This window comes from Diadema antillarum, unplaced genomic scaffold, assembly GCF_040938485.1.
Source record: "Diadema antillarum isolate AM-2024a unplaced genomic scaffold, OU_Dant_1.0 scf00000038, whole genome shotgun sequence".
Taxonomy (NCBI): Eukaryota; Metazoa; Echinodermata; class Echinoidea; order Diadematoida; family Diadematidae; genus Diadema; species Diadema antillarum.
The window spans coordinates 1087284-1112346 of record NW_027270927.1 but is presented as its reverse complement, the minus strand read 5'-3'; the positions used below and the strand labels follow the sequence as shown (position 1 = coordinate 1112346).

Here is a 25063-nt window from a genome sequence, read left to right as displayed (position 1 = left end):
CTATATGGGAAATCGGGTGACTTCCAGCACACTATACACACTTCAGCATGCTATATTTACGTTTGGGTGGAAATCTCTCTATGGAAGAACAAGAACAGTGATGGAAATGAGCTGCATGCTTGGCGGAGGTCTGCGCTCCCAGAGTCCTTCTCTAGTTATGGTAATGATTTTAATCATGAAAAATAATACTAGCAACCATGATAACAACAAAGTTACAATAAGTTAATAAAGTAATCTACAGTAGATTACTTTTGTTGCGGAAGAAGACTATAGGCCTACTGACTGGATAAAAATGATTTCTACTTACAGTTATTTCACACCATCAGAGAAATTCCGCAGACTGCTACAGCTGTGCGATACATCACTTCCAGGCCCTTGCTGCACTCTGAAGTTTGAGCTCGCTAGCTTCGCGTACTAACCAATACCCTTGACGGCGTACTAACCAATACCCTTGACGAGGAAATTTAAACGGAACTAATGGAGGATACCAGCGGACGCGTCTACCGTTATGAGAAATGACTACATTGTTCCATGGTTAGACGTTAAGTGCCACTTTGTACGGTGTATTGATTTTGGGGCCCCGACCACGTACATGTATACATTGTCCAATGAAACCCTTCTTAATAAACTAATTAACCCTCCCTCTGCGTGCAACATTAAATAAGTGTCCGTATAGGTTTTTGTGTAGAATTTGTACACTTTTGACTCATTAACAAAAAAAGCGTTACTGCTTGCACACGGAACTCGATAGACTCTTCATTAGTTGGTGCATTAAGGAGAATAATTAAACGTCGCCAGCAGAGTGAGTCAAAAGATCCACTGACATAACGTGAAAATATGAAGAAGTTATTAAGTATTTTATCGTCTACTTCAAGTACAATGTATACTGATATGCCAATTTGGCATACAATGTATATATTTTGTTTCTTTTTAATTAGTTTGCTCTTTCTTTGCATGGTTTAATTGGTCGTTCTGAAAAGAGATAAATCAGCAACAAATGACAGTGCGCCATAAACGTATACTTATGTGGTTCCCTGTGGTTGTCTTTCAGCGCTTTGATCTTGGTTTACTTGCTTTCTTCGTTCTACTCAGGAATAAATGAGCAAAGATTCTGATGATTAAAAGGTCTGGCGTCTTTGTGTAGAAAAAGCATCAAATTATTTAAGGAATCCTGCTGTTCTAAAAAAACAAAACAAGTTGCAATGAAAAACGTCAGGCTTTTGTCCGTTTCCTTGGAATATACTTATGAGACGAAGAAATATAGAATAAGATCATGTAAAACTCTGAACAGTGGTGGCTTGCTAATAGTGTTGGACCAAGATGTTAGGGTTACTCTGGCCACTAATACATGGCAACACGTCATACCATTTTTTTACCTGTTTTAACTAATTGAACTTGGTAATGTATTCACTCTGCTCACAATGAAATGCCGATACTATATTTTGATATTCTGACAAACGTACGGCACGTAGCATCTTGCCGTAAGCGCCATAAAACTAAAGCTGTATTGAATAAGTATGTGTTCGCTGATGTCAATATTTCTATCTGTTTGACTGTTTGTACGACTGGGTTTTGTATGTAAGTCATTTTTCGATGTTAGATATTAGTTTTTAATGCAGGACAGTGACTGCAGCTACATGATATTTAAGGGATTTCACTACATAGGATGTGGAAGTACAGAGGCCTATTATGCCTTATAGAAAGTATCATTTCATCCATTTCATTATGGCGTAGCTATTTTTCACACAAATCACATTTGTAACATATGTACATCCAAAGATCAGTCAATTATTGTAACAAACGTTTGAAAATTCAGTGTGTAGAGACTAAAATAATTTTTCAGGACACGGAATGAATTTGAACCAGTCTACAGTATGTTACTTCCATAATATTCAGATATTGGATACTAACTGATTATATACAGGGGAATCTACGGAAAAACGGGTTCTCGTTGTGATCGGTGCCCAGGAAAAAAAAAGGTCAAACACAATTACTGAACACACACACATACCCTGCAAGCACGCAGTCAGGAAAGCAGCAGTACACTATTGATGCGCGTGCAATGACGCCGTGTATGTCACGTAATGTTTAAGGGAATAAGTTTTTATTCCGATCATGATATCAATGTTTCCATCATTACCAATACAGATATTGAGTTATCACCGATTTTTTAGACTTCAACTAGAGAAAAAAAAGCGTTGGGAGTACAAGATGACCTTTGTATTTATGAATGGAAATAGCAGAGGGTAGACACCATGATCTGTTACATTTTCATAATCTTTGACCAATAAGTTCACTCCCTCATTGCTAGGGGTGGAGTGTATCTGCAGCGCTAAATCCAAATCTTCGGACACTTTTCTGGTTTGTTGAAAGTAGGAAAATCATGGCCCAGTTAACGCTAATTACTTGCTCCTTTGATCATTTAGGTTCCAAATTTCGGCACTTGTGTGGCAGACTATACGTTACACTACAAAAATAATGCCAAAACCAGAAATCCGATGGTTTTGACCGATTTTGACGATCTGACTTCAAACTCAATTTTCGGCTCACCCATCAGCAACTTTCGGATCCTTTTTTTGTTGCGGGTCACATTTATTTTTTTAATGTGAAATACCAATTGATCAAGATTATGCACATATTTGCCCGAATTCACGAAGGTGATACAATAGAAACCATGGTTTAAACCATGGACAATTTGTATGGAGCGCCAAGTGTCGCATGGCCTATTTTGTTACGAAATCAGTCATTTCGTTAACGAAATGATCATTCCGTGGATGAAATGTTGTCATTTCGTTACGAAATGATCCTTTCGTTGGAAAGTCGACACTTGGCGCTCCATACAAATTGTCCATGGTTGAAACAATGGTTTCAGTTGCACTACCATCGTGAATTCGGACCTTTACGTCTATTGACCGATTCTGTGACGCGCTATGTGTATTTTTGGCATGGGCAGCGCCATACTGGGTGTATCAGCCGACCCCCCCCCCCCCCCCCTCCGCACTCCCCCACCCCTCTCCCTACATTAGCACGCGCGCAGAATGAAAAACTGCTTCAGCCAATGGGCGTCTCGTACTGAGTGCGCGAATGCTTGCTTAGTGCGCGAACCTTTGTTACAAGTGCGTGATAAACATATTGCCCCGGGGTGGGGGAGAGCAGGGGGGGTCGGCTGATACACACCATGGCTGCGCCCTGTGCCGTAAAATGTCTGCTGCCCTCAACGAACCCGAATCGGTCAATATTCTCATGTGAAAGACACGTCTCTTAAAGGGATCATATAGTTTTGGTTGAGACCTAATTTCAGGTTTCTTACATTTTTGGGTGAGATAATGAGAAACCTCTTGTGAAATACTAGCCATTACAACAAAAAAAACATTTCCCACTTTTGATACTTAATAGTTCGACATCTATACATCTAATAACGCTGTCATTGATATGACTAATAGCTAAATAGTGTACAATTTAGTTGGAGGTGATTTGAGTATTACATCATGAATCAGTTTCGTTAAATCCATGATTGATTTCAAAGTTAAGTTCCAGGTTTTGGTCAAATTTGAACCCTCTGTACAGAATTGAACTTTACACAAGAAACAATAATGTGTGTGTGAGTGTGTGCTTACAATGGCCCTGAACAATAGACATGAATACCACAAATACCACCTTTGCAGAGTTCTGCTGACTAGTCTTCTGGTCTCTTCCTCCAAGGCTGATGAATGCTTTATTAATAATTCATAATGGATTGCCCTTGGCACTGCTAGTCTGAATTCATGGCAAAGTGTAAAATGCATGCACGTGAAAAAAAAAGCACATGTATTTATTAAACCATAGCATACACTACATTTCAGGATGAATAAGCACTAGCTGTGATAGTAGAAATTCTCATGAATATGTAATAGACATGGCAGAGCGTTCCAATCCAGGCTATTGTCAGGGTGTTAACCACACACTCCCATACACACCAATTGACCCCTGTGCAAAATCAGCATGTTGTACAGAGGGTTGAAAACAGAGCAAAATCTAAAACCTAACTCGAAAATCAATCTTGAATTCAGTGACACAGATCTATACTATCATATTTAAATTACCTCCAACAAAAGTGTACACTATTCAGCTATTGTCCATATAAATGTCAGTGTAATCTGACATAATAGTTTTTTATCTATTAAGGACCAAAAGTGGGAAAATGTTTTCTTGTAACACCTATTATGATATACCATGTAATTCCAAGAGGGATTCAACGTTTATTTGATAAAAACTAGTTTTGAAATCGCTGAAATATTCAAAACAGAACAATCTTGATGAAATATGGGACCCATCTTTCATTAGGATTACTTTGTTTTATTCTACTTTTGGGAGTCTCAGCAATTCCAAAACCGATTGTTATGTAACAAACTTTAAATTCCTCCAAGAATGGTATGCTCTGTAGTATTTCATAAGTGGTATCTTGGTATCCCACAACAAGTTAAAAGCCCAATCCTTATCCAGCAATACTATGCCATCTCTTTAATCATAAAAACAATAACGACAAAATTTCAACATCTTAAATTCTGCATTGTGCATTCATACCACCTCGTGCATATTACTTTTCGTTTTCTCAGCTCTAATTGCGATGTCTTTGCAGTTGCTTGTACATGTATTTATACATAATTATATACATTTCATTACTTCTATATCCAGACAAATCGCTTATCTGGACGGGCGCCGCACCGGTCCCAACATGGCCGGATAACAGAGGTCGGGTTGTACTTCAATATGTGACTGCATTTCATGTCACACGCCAGACTTCGTTCTGTTATGACGTGTCTTCGACGAATTCCCCACATTGTGGCATGCCATGCATGGGTCAATATTCGTATGTGTGGAAGCATCAACACTCCGCATTGGCTTCTTTTGCAATACATTTTGCTGACACTGTAAGATGTGATGAATAATCTTCCATAAGTGCATTGGTTATTAGCTGAGAGCAATCATTTAATTTTGCCATAGAAATACAAGAGCACAGGTCAGACTGTAATAAATCAAAGGTCATAATATCGTACACTAATTATATCATAATTTCCAACAATTCTTATATCATAATTCATAATTCATTTTGATACTATTCCATTCACATTTAGGAGCAAGAGCAGCAGAACCTAGGCCTTACTTACAGTATTGACCATTTTTTTCCCAAAGATTTGTATAATTTCATTCAAATCTATAATGATAGATTACAAACAAACAAACAGTACGAGAAAGTACGTCCAAAAGTATTGGAATCATGCACAAAATTCAAGGTGAAACAGCATTTCCCTTGAGCTGGTGACAGTCTGTAGTTTGTGGGGGGGGGGGGGGAGGTTGATTTGGAAATTAGTCAGTCAACTTAAAAACATTATACACTAAACACTCTACATTTTACATCATTATATTCAAATCTCACACCTATTTTGTATTAATACATGAGCGCGGGTTCAAATCACATCAAAATTATTAAAACTCTACCAACAAAATCATGCTTTGATGTGTGCCTTTGTCTCCGAGTAAAAAAAAGACACGGTTTGAAACAACAGGCAAGATAAAAACCATTATAGATTATACATGTTAAATTAAATTTTCAAATTGGTTGTTAGTAAGACAAGATACTTCAGAATTTCATAATAGCATTCATAATCTAATGACATCCAAAAAGATCGCCATATTTGATAGATTCACGAAGTATTAACCAAAGTCGACAATGCGCCTTGGTTTTGTTCGCTACTGTGATGAATGCGTTTGGATATCACCTTTTATCAAGAAAAGAAAAAGAACAGTTTTTTTTTTTCATTCTTACAGACCAGCGGAATAGATGTATATAGTGAAGAAAACGAAATAAATCACATACCATTTACTCTGAGGCTCGTACATTCCTAAATCATCAGTTTGAGCGATTCCGAATGCCTGCAAATCAGGTTTGAATTATTTGTAAAACATTATAAGTAGTAATCCGTAGATTACTGAATTAAGTCATATTGATTACAAATGACAAAATGTGGATGTGGATTATCAATTATAGTCATACATTGAGTAACAGACATGAAAGAGGGTGTGTTGATACACTTCAACTTAGTGTTTTGATCGACTCAAAACATTTCAGCTTATGATTCCAGGACTCTCAGGAAAAATGCAGACGGGAGTGAATGTTCATGTAATTTAACAAAACTAGTAACAGGAAACAATGTTTGTTTGTTTTTAGTTTTGGTTTTTTTCTTTTTTTTTTTGGAGGGGGGAGGGACTATCGGGTGTACGTCACGAGACCGACACCCACGAGTCATAAAGCTTACAAGTCATACAGTCCATGAGTTTTACAGCTCATGAGTCATATCACAGCCCTTTAGTTCGACACTATAAGCTAACAAGGCCCACGAGACCGACACCTTAAGCCCCGTGTTGTATCTGTTGAACTCGTGGGCTGTTTTTACCTATAAGTGTCGAACTTATGGGCTTTATTTGCCTAGTGTCGAACTCATGGGCTGTACGACTCCTTAGATGTTTGACTCATGGTCTATGGACCTGTTTTCCATGTGGAACTTGTGGCCTGTGTGATTCGCGGGTGTCGGTCTCGTGGGATGACCCTGAACTATCAACCATCTGTCGTTAAATAATTGAGGAGGAGTAGTGACCACTTTTCCCGTTTTAGGAAAATTTGACGACAGTGTTCGGGTTCAAAAGGCTTCCTTTACTTGGCACCTGATGACAACATTGCAGGGGTATGACAAACCGGTCATGACCAGATTTCATAATATACTGGGGCTTGTTTACAGTTCACCCAATATGATAATTTCCGTATAGCACTTCTTTCTGGTAAATCGCCACAACGAGAGGTGAAAAGAGAGAATTGGAGTACAAATACTATATTTACGACATATGGCACAAAAATGATATTCTTTCATCGCTGGACAGTAGTCTTGCTTTTCGGCTGAGGTCGCGTTCGAGAGTACACGTACGCAGAATGGCCGATGACATCTACGATTTCAAACAGTGTGAGAATACTTCCGCCCAGCCACAACCCAAGGGAACCGCCTACGTCACCTGTGAGTTGAAATAATGATATCCCGGAAAACGAAAAAAAACCTTAGTCCCATGCATCTATAATCAAGCCACATTTGAACAGCACGGACGTGTTGATAAGAGTGGTTGACAATTTATATGTCTATATATATGAAGTTTTCTTATAAAAAAAAAAACTCCTAAATGTGCTTTAACTTATTTCTACTAATTCAGCGGTTTTTATTTTACACATTTTTATGTTCCCATTTAGAAAGTTCTTTTATTACGTTAAGATTCATCATCAAAGGTTAAAAAATTACAACAAAAAAAGACATCCTGCAGATTGTGTTGAAATCTCTGATTGGTCAATAGAGTCAATGGTGGCTTCGTTGTAGCCAGTGAAGATATTGAGGATAAATAGATTGTGGATATAGGCCCCTTGGCGGAAAAAAGTATTGACGCCCTTCTGAAGAAAAAATAACTGAACGAACATAGAATTCATAACAACTCGAGACATTCTTCTTGGTTTTTTTTTAGGTGTTCTATATTTATTGTCATCCAAGGGATTAATGTCAATATAGGCGGGTGAAGAATGATGACATATGGATCTAGGCCTTTTTGCAAGTAAGGTCTTCGCTCAAACTAATTTTTATTTTCAGAAGGCAAAATATCGCTAGATAATTACTTTTTGATAATATCTTTACCCCACGAAAAATCCAAATCTATTGACATAACTTGATTATAAACCAGCCCTATTTATATACTTACATAATAAACTGAAAAAGTCGTAAGCTTTCCTCTGCTTGATCCTCTGAACTGTCATATCCCTGAAGAACACGGTAAGCCCACAAATGTTTTCCCTAAAGACAAATTACAAAGAGGGATAAAATAACACGTATTATCTCTTGATCAACCACCTGAAGTATTGAATAATACTTGTTTTTACACTTTCAACGTAGTGCACATAACGTTAATAGTATACGCTAAAAATGTAATCACATTTGTATCGTTCTTTTCATTGTAATTACAGCCATCTACCAACATCAATCATAATTATGATAACTGGTTAGCGAATCGCAATACATAATGCAGCTTTGTATCACAAAAAAAAGAAAGAAAGAAATGAGACTGCGATACTTCAGATACTGATCAGAGAATATAAATAGCCATACTGGGAAGAAAAGTAAAAAAGAAATCCAAACGATGAAAAGCATCTACAATGTGGAGTTTGCACAATAGCATTGTACGTAGCATACTCATGGCGTTTCGTTCGCTGACTTTTTCTCCTATACGTCACTAAACACTCTTCAGCAATGGCAATTGCTGCTACGCTGCTATGGTTTTGGTATTCAATTCTCAAGAGGCATGACGAATCTGTATGTAGTAAGAAACGTATTATCATTCTTTGTCTATTACTTATGGTCATATTTGGCCAAACATGTTTGTGTTTTGTTTTATATCCTTCGTTGTATCTTGAGTGGAGATGTTGTAAAACTGTGCATTTACAAGTAACTGCATTAGTTGAAAAACTTTATTCACACACCCAAGTTAACTGTAATGAAAAGATGAACAACTAAATTGAACTTGGGAGAAGTGTATGTATTCTCTTTGATTTAATACTCTTTCATCCTCACTTGAACCTGTCTTTTCAGAGAATTTCTATATAAGCAGGTAGACTACGTGCTCACCTGTCTTATGAGTATATAACTGAAGAACATGTATGAATATAATATGAAATTTGATATCTTTCTATCTAGTAGCTACATGCAAATACATATATATATACATATATACATATGTATATATATATATGTATATATATATATATATATATATATATATATACAGTTGAACCTCTCGTATCCGGACAAGTCGGGACCGGGGCTCATCCGGATAAGGGATTTGGCCGGATACGGGAGACTCAATGCTTTATACATGTACATATACATACATATGTACTGATGTAGCCCATTGTAGTACCACATGTAGTAATGTGTATACTGCAACCTTTTCATTGTTACACTCAGTAACAGAACCTAAAATAGAGGTTCGTGTTTGCAAGAATGAAATCATTTTCTTTTATAAATTCTTGGGATGATTTACCTAAATAATTATGAAGAAATGTATCAAGTAAACTTTATATGTAATTCATTGTGTTTGTGTAGAAGATCTCAAGGAGTTGGGAATCCCCCTTTCCTCCCGTATTTATTTAAAAAAAAAAATCACGGCGAGATTGCGTCCGTATAATAGAGAGATCCGGATAAAGGGAGGCCGGATAAGAGAGGTTCAACTGTATATATATATATATATATATATATATATATAGAGAGAGAGAGAGAGAGAGAGAGAGAGAGAGAAGTAATTAAACAAGTTCACACGGTTGACTGCAGGTTCATCCGCATTTATTAGACTTATTTAGCAATAAATACGGATGAACCTGCAGTCAACCGCGTGAACTTGTTTCATTACTTCTGTTTAAAGCTCTTCCTTTGACATTTGTTTGAAGACATCGAGCACTCTTGATAGTAGGATAGAATCATCAAGTGTATATATATAAATATATATATATATATATATATATACACTGATTATGTCTTTTTTTGGAAGGGAATGGGGTTCGCCAACTTTTGTGTAGGATCTGCATTCTTACTGAAAGTATGCTGGATTAAGGCCGTAGACAGCACTCAAGGGAGAGGTTAAAAAGGTGTTTGGGTATTCCACATGGGATACGGTCGCTGAGTAAATTCTCCTTGAGCAATCAGGCGGGCAATCACAGAGCGTTTCTGCATTTTCTATAAAGTCATCTGTAACAGGATAAGGAAAAACAAGAAATTGTTAAACAAGGGAGAAAAAAAATAGATAAATTATTTTGATGATAAATTTATCTCTTGTTTTGAAATTAGAGCCTCCATAACATGGGTCAGTCGACAAAGGTCAGAGTTTCAATAAACATGACTATCTTAACGTGATTATCTTAACAATTCAATCCATTGTCAATCTCTTAATCCATTTACTCAAATTCAAACTCAAATTTATTTTCCTGAATTCATACCTATAGCGATTTTTTTTCTATTTTCCTTGGCTTTCTATGTGCATACTTCGTCATTGTATCTGACCCGTGCCTTGATCACGTGATCACGCCACTCTCTAGTAATCTTGTGTAGTGGACATACTTACCTATTTTCTTTGTTATATTCTTCGACGTCTATATTTCCCTATTTCATAATTCGTCATTCCTTTCAATTTTAAATTTCATGTACGAATTCATCTGAAATCAGCATCTCATGTTTATGGTCTACTTGTTATAACGTGGAATATTAAACAATGAAAAAAACCACAAATGGCTAAGTGTTAGTGGACATTTTCGTAATGATCTCTATCAGGTCAAAAGAGAAAAGAGAAGAGAAATTAACTATAAACATATTGCAAGTGATATTAATGGATAAGACGATGGTATAAACGCTCATATCACACTCAATTCAATGCGGCAAACAGAGCTATCGACAAAAAGCGTCGAAGGGAAATGTGACTTTAAAACGCCCTCCATGATTTTAGAGAAGTTTGCTCTGATGCTGCGAAAGTTTCTATAAGGAATATACGAGCTGAAATCTTCCTTTTTCTTGACATACATATGAAAAGGCAGATAGCGTCTTATGTGGGACAAGTCAAGAATTTTTTAAAATATTGCTTCGTGGTGCTATTTGGGTAGGATAAGCGTGCTAAGACAAAGTCCAGGGAATTAAAAACAAGCTTCTAAAATCCAAAGAATTAGATTCCAGTACGCTTCCACCATCGGCAGCTTCAATCTATATGTCACAGCAAGTAATAAGAGAGTGAGTGCAAGATATGCAATCAATTGTATCAGTTTTAAACACACACACACATACGCACACACACAAACAATATCTCAAATAAAAATCACTTACAGAAGGCAGATGCAGTGCAGCTGAAAAATTCCCAAGCAGTACACTCACGATCATCACCTGATGGAATAGAGTTATGAAATTCAAATTAAGGCAGACTGTTTAACAGCTGATGACACAATGTGACTATTCCTATGAAGATGATTAACTTTTTTAACATCTAAAAGTATGTCTTTCTATTGAATTGGGTTTTTCGAATTTGTTTCTGTCTGCTTCATCACTTTACATCCCAGAGATTTATTTCAGCGTTTGAAAACAAAACAAAAACAAAAATGAATTTTTTGTTTATTTCTGGTAAGTTTGGGTACATGATAGGTCATAAACAAATATGACCCTGCATCGCAAAACGTCGCCAGACATGGATTTTTAGTTAAAGACATAGATGCATAATTCGACAATGATGCATTCTAAATATCTAAATCCAAATATTGGGGAAAAAACGCACATTTTGAAAAGTGTGAACTGAGAAAAGAGGCTCCGAAGTATAGGGTCTATTGAACCGCTTAATCTTTACCAAGCCGTGGTAGCTGTGTTATGAATGAAAAAAAATGATGTAAACCACCGTATCAACTGCAATGAAGGGATTATCAGATTAACCTGAAATTGAGAAGCTTCGCATTCTGTCCTTGATAAACGTCGACTTATCATCCTTTTAAAAGTTAAGAAAAGTTCAAGAAATGAAAGTGACCTCCAAGACATACCTGATCACACTACTCTACAAAAAGGGCCGAAGAAAAACTGCTGAAAACACACTTTCCCATTCATTTATCGATCTCAATCTTTAATAATAATGTGCATGATGTAGAAGAATAATATTTCTTTCAGAAACTATGAAAAAAATCAAGATTGACTTGGTTTACCCATTTCACTTTTGAGTCGTCATGCAAAATCGAGGGGTGAGACTTTTATTCGTTCTTTTTTTTTTTGGGGGGGGGGTTCATGCACTGTCACAATGATATTAAAAACAATTTAAAGGGATCATACAGTTTTACGATCGGATAAGACTTCAGCTGTGTAACGTTTTTTTAATATCATTTTTTGAGATAATGAGAAACCTCCTTAAAGGCTAGAGCGTGAATTGTAAGGGGAATTGAAAGTTTAGGTGATGAAAATTGGTTTTCAAATACTAGTAGCTGAGATATTCAACACAAAGTGATCCTAATCAAAGGTGGGACCCACCTTTTATTAGTATAGCTCTGTTTTACTTTGTTTCTGGATATGTCAGTCATTTCAGAACTGATTTTCATCAAATAAGATTTGACTTCCTTATAGAATTGTATGCTCTTTAACATTTCATACAGTGGCTTCTAAGTATCTAAAAAAAAGCTGAGTCTTCATCTTAACCAATACTGTACCAACCCTTTAACTGGATTATCTTTAATAGCTGTAAACACACTATTATTACTTTACTAGTGGAATGAATACGTCAAAGCCAGCAAGGATTGAGGATCCCACTTTTTTGGAGTTTGGAATTTGAATAAATGAAAAATCCAAAGGGAATTATGGCATGGCAATTCTTTCAAATTGATTTAATTTCCTTCTTTTCTGCGATGAATTTTGTTGGTTGAAGGGGGGTTTCTTTTTTTAACGTACAGTTCATCACTGATATTACATTAAACCAAAGCGGTACAAGAGCTGAGGTCAAACTGGTTATAAGAACTATTCAAACAGCTTTCAGTTTTTTTGTTTGTTTGTTTGTTGTTGTTGTTGTTGTTGTTGTTTTGAGGGGGGATTGCGCAAGAGCATTCATGAGGTGCATTGGTGCCTGGCATGATCGTTTATTTTTATTCATGGCTCCATCTTTCTGAGTGATTTAAAGATCCATGTGAAGGTCTAGCATGATGTTTGGTTTATTTTGCGTTTTTATTCATTACCAGAATCAAAATATAATCTAATGCTGTAACAAAAATAGAATTCAACCCTTCCCAGACGTAGAAATAATGTGCAAAAGTGTAAAGCAGAGCTGTATCTTTCAAAAAAGAATGATTGAAAATGTGCCCTTACAGAAAGCCGATTTTGTCACTTTTCTGAACGATTCCGACAAATAAAACTGATAGTGTGTCAGCAAATATAGCCCTTTGTATTACTGACATCTGAAATTATTTTCAATGTCGAATCTCATAAATTATTTGATTTTCATTTCATAAAACGTGGGAAAATTCCTAATTACAATCCTATTTCATTTTGTTGGATTTGTGACGCACGGTCACATATATAGACGACATCGTCTCTTACCTTATTGGTAAGTGTGTATGGTAGTATCTTACGAGACCGTTCAATTATTTGTGACCCGCTACAACAAAATGATCCTAAAGTCGGGCGAGGTCGATTATTTGAAAATTGCATGACACAATTCCCTAATCTTTCTGCTTTAAATTGATATATAACACGTCTCATAAAAATAATCGGCTGCGGAGATATCGATGTTTAAAAGAGAGCATGTCAAGACGTCTGGGAAATCGCTGTTTCGAGAAAAGCGCCCTAAAAGTTCTCCTTGCGACGCAATCACAATCAAGAGACACGCAAGTCAGTATTCACCTCCGGACAATAGAAGTTAAGCCCTAGCAACCCCCGAAATGCTCATTCAAACACAGCGTCGGCGGTCTCCTCACCGACCAATCAGTGACCAGGATGTCAGGAGAAGCGGCTAGGCATAGCGCAACCCGCCCGCACGCACCAGTCGACTGGGCAGTGTGCGAGCTTCACGCTTCGGTTAGCGGCAAGCAGCAAACTGACCAATGAGATCACTCTGGTCGTTGTTAGGGGCGGAGCCTATGTGTGGCGCTCAATCCAAATGTTCGAACCAGTTTCTGCTTCGTTGAAACGCCAAAAAAACATGGCCCAGAAAAACGCTATTTTTTGGTCTTTCCTTTCATCATTTTGCTTCAAAATTTCGACAGATGATAGAAGACATGTCAGACTCTAATAATATGTCAAATTCAGAAAATGGTAAGTTTTGACCAATTTTGATGCTCGAACTTCAAACTCGATTTTCACGGCTTCGACCGTGCGCGACTTTAGGACCATTTTGTTGTAGCGGGTCACATTTTTTTTTCTTACTCACAATAAAACACGCAGGTTTTCACGCCATTCAAAACTTTTTTCATTATTTTGTAAAACCTGTTTTCTGATCAGAGTTGATAGAAAAAGACATTAGTCTTTTACACTTTACAACAATAAGGGTTGATATCACAATTAGGGTTTTCTCTGACTTTTTATATTACTACAGCTAAAAGTGCATTACATAAAAGGAATAATTTGTTTTATTCAGGTGCGATCTTACATATTGCGTTGAATGTATTACATGTACGGTTGATAATACATCCAGCATTAAATGTATTACATTAAGGGCCGATACGATTAGCTTTTTAATGCTTTTACTGGTGCTAAAACGTGTTCTTGCGTCTACTGCATACCTACCTCTCATGCTTAGAGTTTTGCAGCCACAGGCTTCGAGTAGGTAATCCCCATTGCACTCCCTGTAACACTCGGTTCGCCCATAGTAGTTGTAGTACTTCAGAACCCTTTCGCCACACTGCCCATGAGGGGGCGGCAAGTTGGTATACTGTGGTAGAGAGTCGGGTAATGGAGTAACCAAAATACTTTAATTTGATTGATTTGAAATTAAATCTTTCACGGAAGTGCTGATACAAAAACTCACTGGATGTTTTTCATTATTACTATTGTTATTATTATTGTTATTATTAATATTATTATTATTACTATTATATATATATATATATATATATATATATAGTATATGTGTATCGAATTACACTTAGAAAACGATGACACTGAATGTACAAGTCATCTTTGGCACTAGGTAGAGGTCACGAAAAGATACAAAGGTCGGCCCTCTTATTGGTTACCCTGATAATCTTATGGTGAGCAAAAATCTGCAGGCAATGAAAGCAGTCATGGCCAAACTGCATGCCCCCACCTTCGCATCAAACATTTACTGCTTGAAGAAAAGAATAGCCTTTAATAATGTATTTAAACTCAGACAAAATAATTCGAGAAGACTTGCTCTTTTCATGTAAAAAGGGCAAGTATTTTATTTCTGCCAATGTGGATGGGGAAATGGTATAGATGAGGGATGAGATAACCGCTTGTGAAGACATGGGATGAAATCGAGATACATAATCAAACGTCTACGATATCCAGTTTACTTCAGATTTGTTTATTCTCTTTTTTCCAAAGAGATAACTAATCTAATTTATTTCACTTATTTTAGCACAAAATTTTAATGATCATGACATGTTTGTGGTATAACGGTGTCTCAAGAAAGAAAGTAACAGAAATAATTGATAATTATGATGGGGCCTACATTAAACCGAGCTTGTAAAACTGCAGGTCCCAAACTTCACGGATGTGGAAATTACGGAGAAATTGCCCACAACACTATCAAGCATTATCGAGTACGGTGCAGCTTGAAAAACAAACTAACGACGATATAACGACATTAGGGACAACCTGTTGCAGATATACATAAGCGGTGTGGTTTGCGAGCAGCATACATTCTATATTTACCTCGGTCACGTCGACACCAGCTAGCGTCATCTCCCCCGGTGCTATCCCGAAGCCAGAGTCTTCTATGTCTGGCTCGGTGCCGTAGTCGTAGAGTACGACTTGGAAGCCGGCAGAACCTCGGCCATTGGGTTCGAAGAAATAATCAAACTGGTTGGCGTCCAGTGTTAGTAGAAGACTGTACCTCCTTCCTATGATGAAGCCGGAAATGTTCGGTGATGAAATAATAAAAGCCTGTTTACTCGTTAGGGGTTACAAGTAACATGAATGTACGAATCAAATTTATAGTATAGGCCTTATTCTGAAAATATTAATGCAAACCCAGAACTGGTTATGCGACAGTGTGTTGATTGTGTAGTGTGCGTGTGCGCTTGTGTGTGTATGTGTGTGGGTGGGTTGACTTTTAGGACATGCAAGCAATTTTGTTTGTTAAGCAGAAGTCAGAAAATTATTACCCTTCGAAACTTAAGTTAGAACCGATAAAATGAAAATTTCGCTTTGACGATTTCTTCTTCTTTTTTTTCTTTTTTTTTTGGGGGGGGGGGGGATTTTCGATTCTTTCTCTCCGTCTCTGTTACTGTGTAAAGTCCAGTTTTAACAGAGCGTTTCAAACTAGACTTTCCGCGGCAACGTCAGGGAAACGTCAGGGTATTTTTTTTTTCAACCCGGCCTGTTAAAGTGGTTCCCGAAAAATGTTACTCCGACGTTTTTGCCAAATTCTACATGACCAGCTAGGGTAATTTCCGCGATACTACCCTGGCAACTCTCTTATAGAACGAGACTGCTGTATTAACGTCAATTTGATACACTTGACGCACATATGTATGCATACGATTGCAGACAGAGAATGATCGACACGCCTCGTGCCGATCATTCTCTGTATGCAATCTTGCGCATGCGCGTAAATACTGTTCCCCTCTAAATATGTTAGTCAGTGTCAGAATAGATCTTTTTATATATAGGCGAGCATTAGCTCTGTTCAGAAGTGGTTGTACCCCTATTGCCCTTGAAACCGGACGTTACAAAAATGTGCCACACGATGAAAGATTTTGTATAATCTGTAATTCCGGTGATGTAGAAGATGAGTTTCATTGTTTTATGCTTTGTTGTGCATATGATTTCAGATCACAGTTATTCAGTATTATATCAGAAAGAGATCCTACTTTTCCTCAGTTGCCTATTTACCAACAATTCCTCTTTTTTTTTAGTGTCATCAGAGTCACTGTGCTGTCAAGTAGCCAGTTTTGCAACCTTGTTTTAACGTTCCGTAACAATCTATTATATTCCCACAACTGAATATCTCTTTCATGTATTACTTAGCCCACTATATTCTCTCTTTTGTTGTGTTAAATTATTTGTTATTGTCTGTATCTATTACATAATATATTCATAATATTTTGTATTACTTTCTATGTTTGATGTATATTTATCACTCATAGGCCTCTTTAGGCCGGCCGTCCGGGTGTAATTTTCGAATAAAGAATAAACTAAACTAAATTAAACCATAAAAGACCTCCATGTTCTTGTATTTTCTTCCCACTTACTTATAAATTTTTGAGATGTTCCGAATGTTTTAGCATCTATACCCGAACAAACATTCGAGTCATGTGGCAAATCAATCGAAATCTGAGATGAGGTGAATGAGAGTTTTCCTTGATAAGCCGTTGCAATGAGATGTAATTACCTGCAGCTTTTAGAGTGAGTTTCGGCAGACCGTTATTCTCATCGTTAAAAACGAAACAGACACCCCAATCAGTCATTTTCATTGTGAAGTTAGCCATAGTCAGTGGTTCCTGTCCCCAGCGTCCTCTGTGTAATAAGCCAGGGGGATTCTGTTAAACAATATAGATTTTCGAGAACAGATCGGCAAAACATTGTTGAAGAGAAATCAAGTGGGTTGCTCCACAGTGGATATGGGCAGACGTATCACGTGCTTTTCAGACTGACGAATTCATACAAGGACTGGTATGATTCAACAGATCAGATTGGCATAAAGGGTAATGCATTAGTCTGCACCTCTTGTTTGCGGACTTTTGGGGTATCATAAGAATCAGCAGATGAAAGATCAGATGGAGACAGATATTAGAACTGGTGTATCATGAATATTTAGGATGTTTTTCTTCGTTCGAAAGAAATTGCTTAATCATATGAATAATATCAGATCGAAAAGTGCAGAAAATGATTTGTCCACACAATTTTACAATGTCTGTATGAGGTCACTTAGACAAAGAAAACAATCGACCATATACTTACACACACTGTAGATACCATTTAGGAAATGTACGTTATTTGAGGGTCTAGACAAACTTACGATATCAATGTGCTCTCCAGCGTGTGACTCGTGTTGACATAAAAACCTGTCATGTTATGTATGGCTTCGAGCGCGGGTTTGTATTCAGTCATGTTGATACTCTCGGGATCGAAAAATATCTCCGAAAGAAAGTCTCCAAACTGTGTTCCGCTCACCAAGTCTGCCCTGCAAAACACGAAATAACGTGGCCTGGTCAATTATAATAGAGATAAGAGGGATGAAAGTACATGTCAGGACATCATAAAACGGGATATTTCTTGGGCTTTAAAGAACAGAAAATAAAAGGGACGGGCGCCCAGTGCACCCCCCCCCCCCCCCCCACACACACACACACCGGAAATATACTTCATTGAAAATTCGATGCTGTTGTGATAAAGTGACATAGTGACATTAGCAAATGAACGTAGACTCGGCACTTACGCGGTGCCATAGACCATTTTTAAAACAAAATTCCTGTAAATTGGCATCTTTGTTGGAACTATAGCGAGTTGCCGGTACTAGTATGGGATGTATTCCGTCTACAGAATAATTTGCGTTTCTGTGTTTGGGCGAGAAGGTACTGTAGGCCCATTACTATTTTCATCAGTCAATGCACTCGTAAGTTGTCGAGGGGAATTTCCTCGGTATCCCATCCTTTTTTTTTAATGAAAATCAACAAAAAGCTGTGTTCAAGTATGGCGTCCAAACACATTATTAGAAACCGTAGGTGAGCTTTGAGATTACCTAAAAGTATTATAGTTGCAGATGGCGACGGAGGGAAAGTCTTTCTCCTTGTCGTAGTCCACAGAAATGTCGACACTCTTAGGGTTGCTGGCGAAGTAAATGGACCTGTCAATCAACTGGTATCCTGTCACTCCCATCGCTGACAAGACCAGAAGCAGCCAGAAGAGTCTACATAGCAGAAATGTACGCAATAATCATAAGTTGATCACAGTAAAGCAAAGTTTGAAGAACATCTGTCGAATTGTTCAAAAGTAATTGATTTTTAATGTTTTTGTGAAGCCATCGTTCGATGAAAGACTTAACACTTCGTCAAGTTACGAATGGACAACAATAAAGAAAATGTGAATAAATTCAATGTATTTACATTTTGTAACAAAATGAAAGGACACTTATGACTTTTCTCTTTCAGAAAACAAAGGAACAACATTGTCGAATGAGTGTGCGTGTTTTTTTCATGAAATATGACATTTTGTGGGTTCTCTTTTTATTTTTGGCATATCATTCTTCGTAATTGCATGTGACGTCTCAAACTGCAGAAATCTTCCTATTAAGCGGAACCTGCATATTCGTAAGTTATGAATTGATTGTTGGATTTTACTCAAAGTTTCTCGGGTGCACGTCACGAGACCGACACCCACGAGTCATACAGCCCACAAGTAATACAGCTCACAAGCTATACAGCCCACGAGTCATACAGCTCACAAGTCATACAGCCCACTAGTTATACAGCCCAAAAGTTCGACATTGAGTACATAAAGCCCACGAGTTCGACATCAAGTAGAATAAGCCCACGAATTATACACCCCATGAGTTCGATACTACACACAAAAAGGCTCACGAGACCGACACTATGCAAACAAAGCCCATGAGACCGACACTACACTTAAAAGGCTCATGAGACCGACACTAGGCAAAAGAGGCTCAGGAGACCGACACTAGGCAAAGAAGGCCCACGAGACCGACAGGATGAACAGCGCCACCTATAGACCAATTAATTGTATAGGGTGCCCAGATAATGGCATAAAGAAGATATGAGAGATGGAAAAGGAGAGGTGCTTGGGGATTACCCCGTCAATTGCCCTCCCTCGCCCCCTGAACTGTTCAAGATTTTTAATTGTGTTTGCGTGTTTGAGTGTTTGTCAAGAAAATGGTCAATGTTGCAGTGCACACTTGCTCTATATGATATGGAAGGGGAGTAGTCATCTGCAAAGGTGCTGATTTAGTACAAATTCACAGAAAATGATATAATCTTCTATTAAGGTAGTTTTAAGGATTCGGAAAAGAAGGTGCATCCATGAAAACAGCAATTCTTTTTCATGAAAAATGTACTGTTTTGAGGAGAATAATTTTACAGATACAAGCCACAAATCGAGGTGAATCGCTGCGATATAAAACATTTTCATTCTTTGAAATGTCATACATTATAATTACAGAGAAAAAAATGAAAAAAATGTAGGCGGGTATAAGCAGGGAGATATCTAATGAGGAATACTTAACTAGTGAAGCGAGAAAGAAAAGAGAGGAAAAAACTTACATCCTCTCCACGGTCTATCTAGAAATTAGGAAAGCCTGTTAATAGCACGATGGCATCTTAAATCAAACCACACATCGTTCTTGTCCTTTATTATTTTTTCATACATTTTTGTTTGGGGGGGGGGGGGGGTTGGGGGTCCCTATGAAGAGGACAATGTTATCTTTAAAAAAGAGAAAAATTGATAGGCCTAACAATGTTGATCCCCGTAGTGTTACAGAACTGCCCTCTAAAAGCCACACGTGTAGAAATACATAATAAATTTACTTGGTGTCGTTGAGATGGTACTGTTCAATTAGTTGCAATCTCTCGCTCAATAGCGTGACGAAATTGCACCCGCCAGTATGTGGTTTTCCCCTTCATGGAACACCCTGTTCAGGTAATTGTCATGTAGATGGCGCTGCTCATCCTGTCGGTCTCGTGAGCCTTCTTTGCCTATAAATGTCGGTCTCATGAGCCTCTTTTGTGTACTGTCGGTCTCGTGAGCCTTTATTGTGTAGTGTCCGTCGCGTGGGCTTTCTTTGCTTAGCGTCGGTCTCGTAGGTCTTTTGTGCGCAGTGTCGAACTCATGGGCTGTACGAATCACGAGTCGTAAAACTCATGGGCTATATGACTCATGGACCTATTTTTTGATGTCGGTCTCGTGGACTGTATGACTCGAGGTTGTCGGTCTCCAGGGATGACCCCATTTTCTCTTATGTGTTCTGCCAAAATTGCCGTTCTCACTTATTTTATATGCATATTTCGGTTTCATTTATCTTTAGATAATCAATATGGTCTGGGGAAATATTGCTTCGGGCATTATCATTCTGCAATCAATAACTTTGCACCTATAAAGTTGATTGCATATCCAACATTCGGGCGAGATTAGATAGCTTGATCGCATCCATTCAAATTTGCACAAAATGAAATGAAACAAAATGAAATTGTTATAAAGTTTGAAATACAGATACCCTTTCATATTCTACAAGACTCACACACACACACACACACACACACACACAAGATCATTTACATATTGAGAAGAAAGGGCTAAACTTAATGAATAGGATGAAACACTGAAATGAATTTCACATTTCAAAATAAATGAACACACCTTTACCACAAAAAGCATCATATCAAAATGTTTTCCATTATACATGTATCGCACACTTGAAACTTGTAACAATAGCTTCCTTGAAAAAAAAAATATATATGATTATATTATGTGTTCTGTCATGCAGTTGTCATTATGTTTTACTTCTCTTCAGTTTATCTGGCAGTAAAATAACATTCTCAGGAAAGGTCTACACCAATATCAATCAACATCAACATCAATATGTACGGTTGGTCGATTTGGTACCAAGTGACAAGGCATCTGCAATAAATGCACTTTATTCAAGGGATGATATAGTATAGGTTGATGTGAGGATTCGGTTTTTAACTTTCTGCGAGATACTTAGAAACCATTTCACGAAATAGTAAAGAGCATGCAATTCTAATAGGAATTTCAAATTCATTTGATGAAAATCAGTTTTGAAATGCATAAAAATGTAAAATAAAGTAGTCCTTATTTCAGCCTTTTCAAAACAAATTTTCATCAAATAATCTCAGAATTGTATGCATTTTTATATTTCATAAGTGGTTTTCAATTATAAAGCGAAAAGTTAGAAACCTAAACCCATCTCAACGAAAACTATGCAATCCCTTTAACCACAGCAAAATATACGAACTCTTTCATGCATAATATTCCAGCCAATAGACACTCCAAATGGATAATTATCCCTGATAATTATTATAATTTTGATATCGTATAGTACATTGAAGATCACATACAATCTATACAATGTAACTGGATAGGTGTATATGTACGTATATTTACAGATATATAATATCAAATTTACTCTCCTGAATGATGGAAGCGAATACTTTTTCAAGTTCATATTTCTTATAGAATATTTGGATAAAAATTTATGTATTTGATACTATGTTAAACGTATTAACACATTAAATGTGCTTTAATTGCCTGTCAACCTGGTAGGTCAATTAAACGGGAAACGTTGCGCATATGTTAATATATCCCTTTTCCTCTTCCAAGGCACCAAAGTAAACAAAATAAATTGCAAGAATAATCAAGCTGTCAATCTTGAGAAGGTGCTCTTCAATAAAACAATGACAACTAGGATAAAAATAATGAAGGAAAAATACATTTCTTCTGTCAAATCGAAATCAAAATGACATTACAGAAGCAATATTAAACAAAATTTTAGGAATTTTATTTGTTGCTTCAAAATAGGAAAAATTAAAGCAATATTTCGTTCTTTAATTCGTGTCATAAATACTAAAATTGTTAACATTAAAGAATAAATAAAAAATATCAACATGTTATCACCTTCTCTGCTTTATTCCCTTTGAGGTTTGAATTACTAGAAAATTTCTACAAATACCCCATTTTGATTTATATCAAAATCCTTCATGAATGATCGGAACTGGAAAAAAAATTTTGCTTTCTTTTCTTTCTTTCTTTTTTTCCTTTTTGGTGAGTGTAGGCCTACATAGAAACATAGAATCTGTCTTGTTTTATCTTTCGAAAGCTTTATACGGCGAAAGGCCACCCCAAGTGGAGGAACTTGTCTACTACGCACACGACGCGGCAATTGTTTGGGTTCCTTCCTCCACAAAACATATGAAGAGTATTTTGCAAGTGCCATCGATGCAATCATATTGAGATGTGAATGACTTAGAGAGGGAGGGTGTTTCAACATCAGTGGGCCTACTATATCTTAATCTTGGCTCAACATGTAAACAGATAAGATAAAGTACTGATAATGGTTATCGATAAATCCATGCACCTGTAATAACGGGATAATCCAAGGGCTCGTTTTGATAATAATGAGAACGAGTATATAGTTCATTATAAAATCAAAAGGAGAACTTTCATGCGATGTTTATGTATATTGGTACGTATGGAATAATGCTGAAAAGCAAGTTGTTCCTGTGTATCGATGTGAACAAGAACATTAATATTACCTACCGTCGCGTTCTAATTTCTGTTGGGTTGAAGGCGTATTTGATTCCCGCCAGTCCCACTGATTCGGGAATGGACTTATAGAAAATGGCGAACCATGACACTTTATCCCGGTATCTCACGTAAGGAGGAGGACTCAAGGTGGTGTCATCCGTCCCGATCTCTGGTGTATTGATGACAGAAAGTCCTGGTTGTTTCGATTCTAGGCCTACACTGGCAACATCAACTCTTCTTACAGGCATGGCAACACTTCTCGGTCTGCGATCCTATTGTCACTCAATAGTAGTCAAGACTAAAAAAAAAAAAATGACTCGTTAATCCCTTTCACAAAAATGTCTTGGCACACTAGCAAATCACGTATGCCAATCTGTACAATGCTAACACGGTGAGGCTAGAAAAAGCCTCCTTCAGCAACTTCACGCATCCATCGATCTGTCAGGCATTCTGAATGATCGTTATGAAAGGAGCGGATCGCACAATTCACTGAACGATAATTGCGAAGTGTTTTATTTACTGAATATCAACGTGCCTTTTAGCATCATGCATCATGCACCACTACTCCACCACTAAGTCATTTGTATTATTGAAACATTATTCGCAGCGTGAAAAGAAAAGATGACAGATCTTTCCCCCTTAAAAGAAGAAAATAACAAAAAGGAAATATGATATAAAGACGACAAAGAAAGAAGGCAAACAAAGGAGTACATGTGCCCTGAAAGAAGACAAGAAAAATATGCTAATTTCAACGGTCAGGGGAATTGCGAGAGATGACACTAAAAAGTGATATTCTATAGTAAGATTGATACATTCTCTCCTAGACTTATTATACCTAATTCTGATAAATGGCGTTGCAAAACAAAAAAGTACAATTGATTGCAAAAACATACGAAAATTTTGAAGAATCCTTCATGATGGATGGATTTTTTTTCCTTCTGTCTCGTTAATAGCGTAATGACTGGTAATCATTTTTAAAATAATACTAAAGCAGCTGTACCAACTCACTGACTTACATTTTCATTACCGTCATTGTAATATTATATTGAGAGCCTGTTCCATTGAAGTAGCATGCGACTTAGGATGACACATTCGAACACCATAACTTGGATAATTAATGTAAAAAAAAAACCCGAAAAGCTATCGCTTCAGGAGGTTCTGTGTATTGGTCTCACCTGGCATTGAAGATGCGTCATCGATTTTGACTGCCTTGGTAATTCATGTGTTCAGGAAAAATGCACCACACTGCCTTATTGTGTTTGGACGACACTTCGTTTTTTTCCTGGCAGTCATGGCAGTATAGCAATCAACTCTCTTTCTCTACAAACGTAATATTGACCCTTCGTCTCCTTGATTGGAGGGAATTATTCGCACTGTCCATTAACTGCTAGGCAACGGGGATAACAATTAGGAATATCGTTAGATCCCATAAAGGTAGGTGGCCGCCTGGGATGGGGGCTGTAGCCCTCCCCCCCCCCCCCCCCCCCTCGATGCTCCTAGCATCATAATTTTGTGATGAAGGTGATGTTATCGTATCTTTTCGTCATGGACAAGCTGATGCGGTGCCATGGCACTCGACATTTCATTCAGTTCTGTTTCATCACTCCATGTTTTATCCTCACGCGAGAAAAATAAAGATACGACAAAAAATAATTTGCTATGTCTTCAGTGGAATTTTAGATTATTCATTCAAGTATCATCTTTTCAAGATGCCAATGCCGTTTTTGCCATCTTTGATGTATAAAGCAGTGGGCAAATATGGAGGAAGAACTCAACGGAGGGTGTTGATTTTAGCACATGTCAGTTTTCCAAGCTGGTTCAATTTTATGCAGATTTGTTACGCCGCTTGATATCAAGTGCAGATCTCAACAGCAATTGTCCATTCTAACAATGAGTGCCCAGTAATGACAAGAATTCTCTTTTACTGGTGCTATCTTTGAACCAATTATTTCAGCTCTATTTCTACTCTGTCGGTCTCAGAAAATATAATTTCGTTCTGTTTCGCTTCGTGCAAGCAGGAATGCAGGCAACGTGTTTCATCCTTT

General features: G+C 37.3%; 1 protein-coding gene across 1 annotated transcript; it reads right to left on the bottom strand.

The window, feature by feature from the left end:
• Window positions 1-6901: 6901 nt before the first annotated feature.
• LOC139709638 (acid-sensing ion channel 1C-like) lies at window positions 6902-23266 on the bottom strand. Its single transcript, XM_071621602.1, has 9 exons — window positions 23031-23266; window positions 18487-18654; window positions 17764-17928; window positions 17137-17261; window positions 15456-15643; window positions 14346-14490; window positions 9653-9806; window positions 7771-7862; window positions 6902-7044 (listed from the first exon to the last, which is right to left on the bottom strand). Exons 1-9 carry the CDS (start codon window positions 23264-23266, stop codon window positions 6902-6904), a joined length of 1416 nt encoding a protein of 471 aa, XP_071477703.1.
• Between the last annotated feature and the right edge of the window lie 1797 nt (window positions 23267-25063).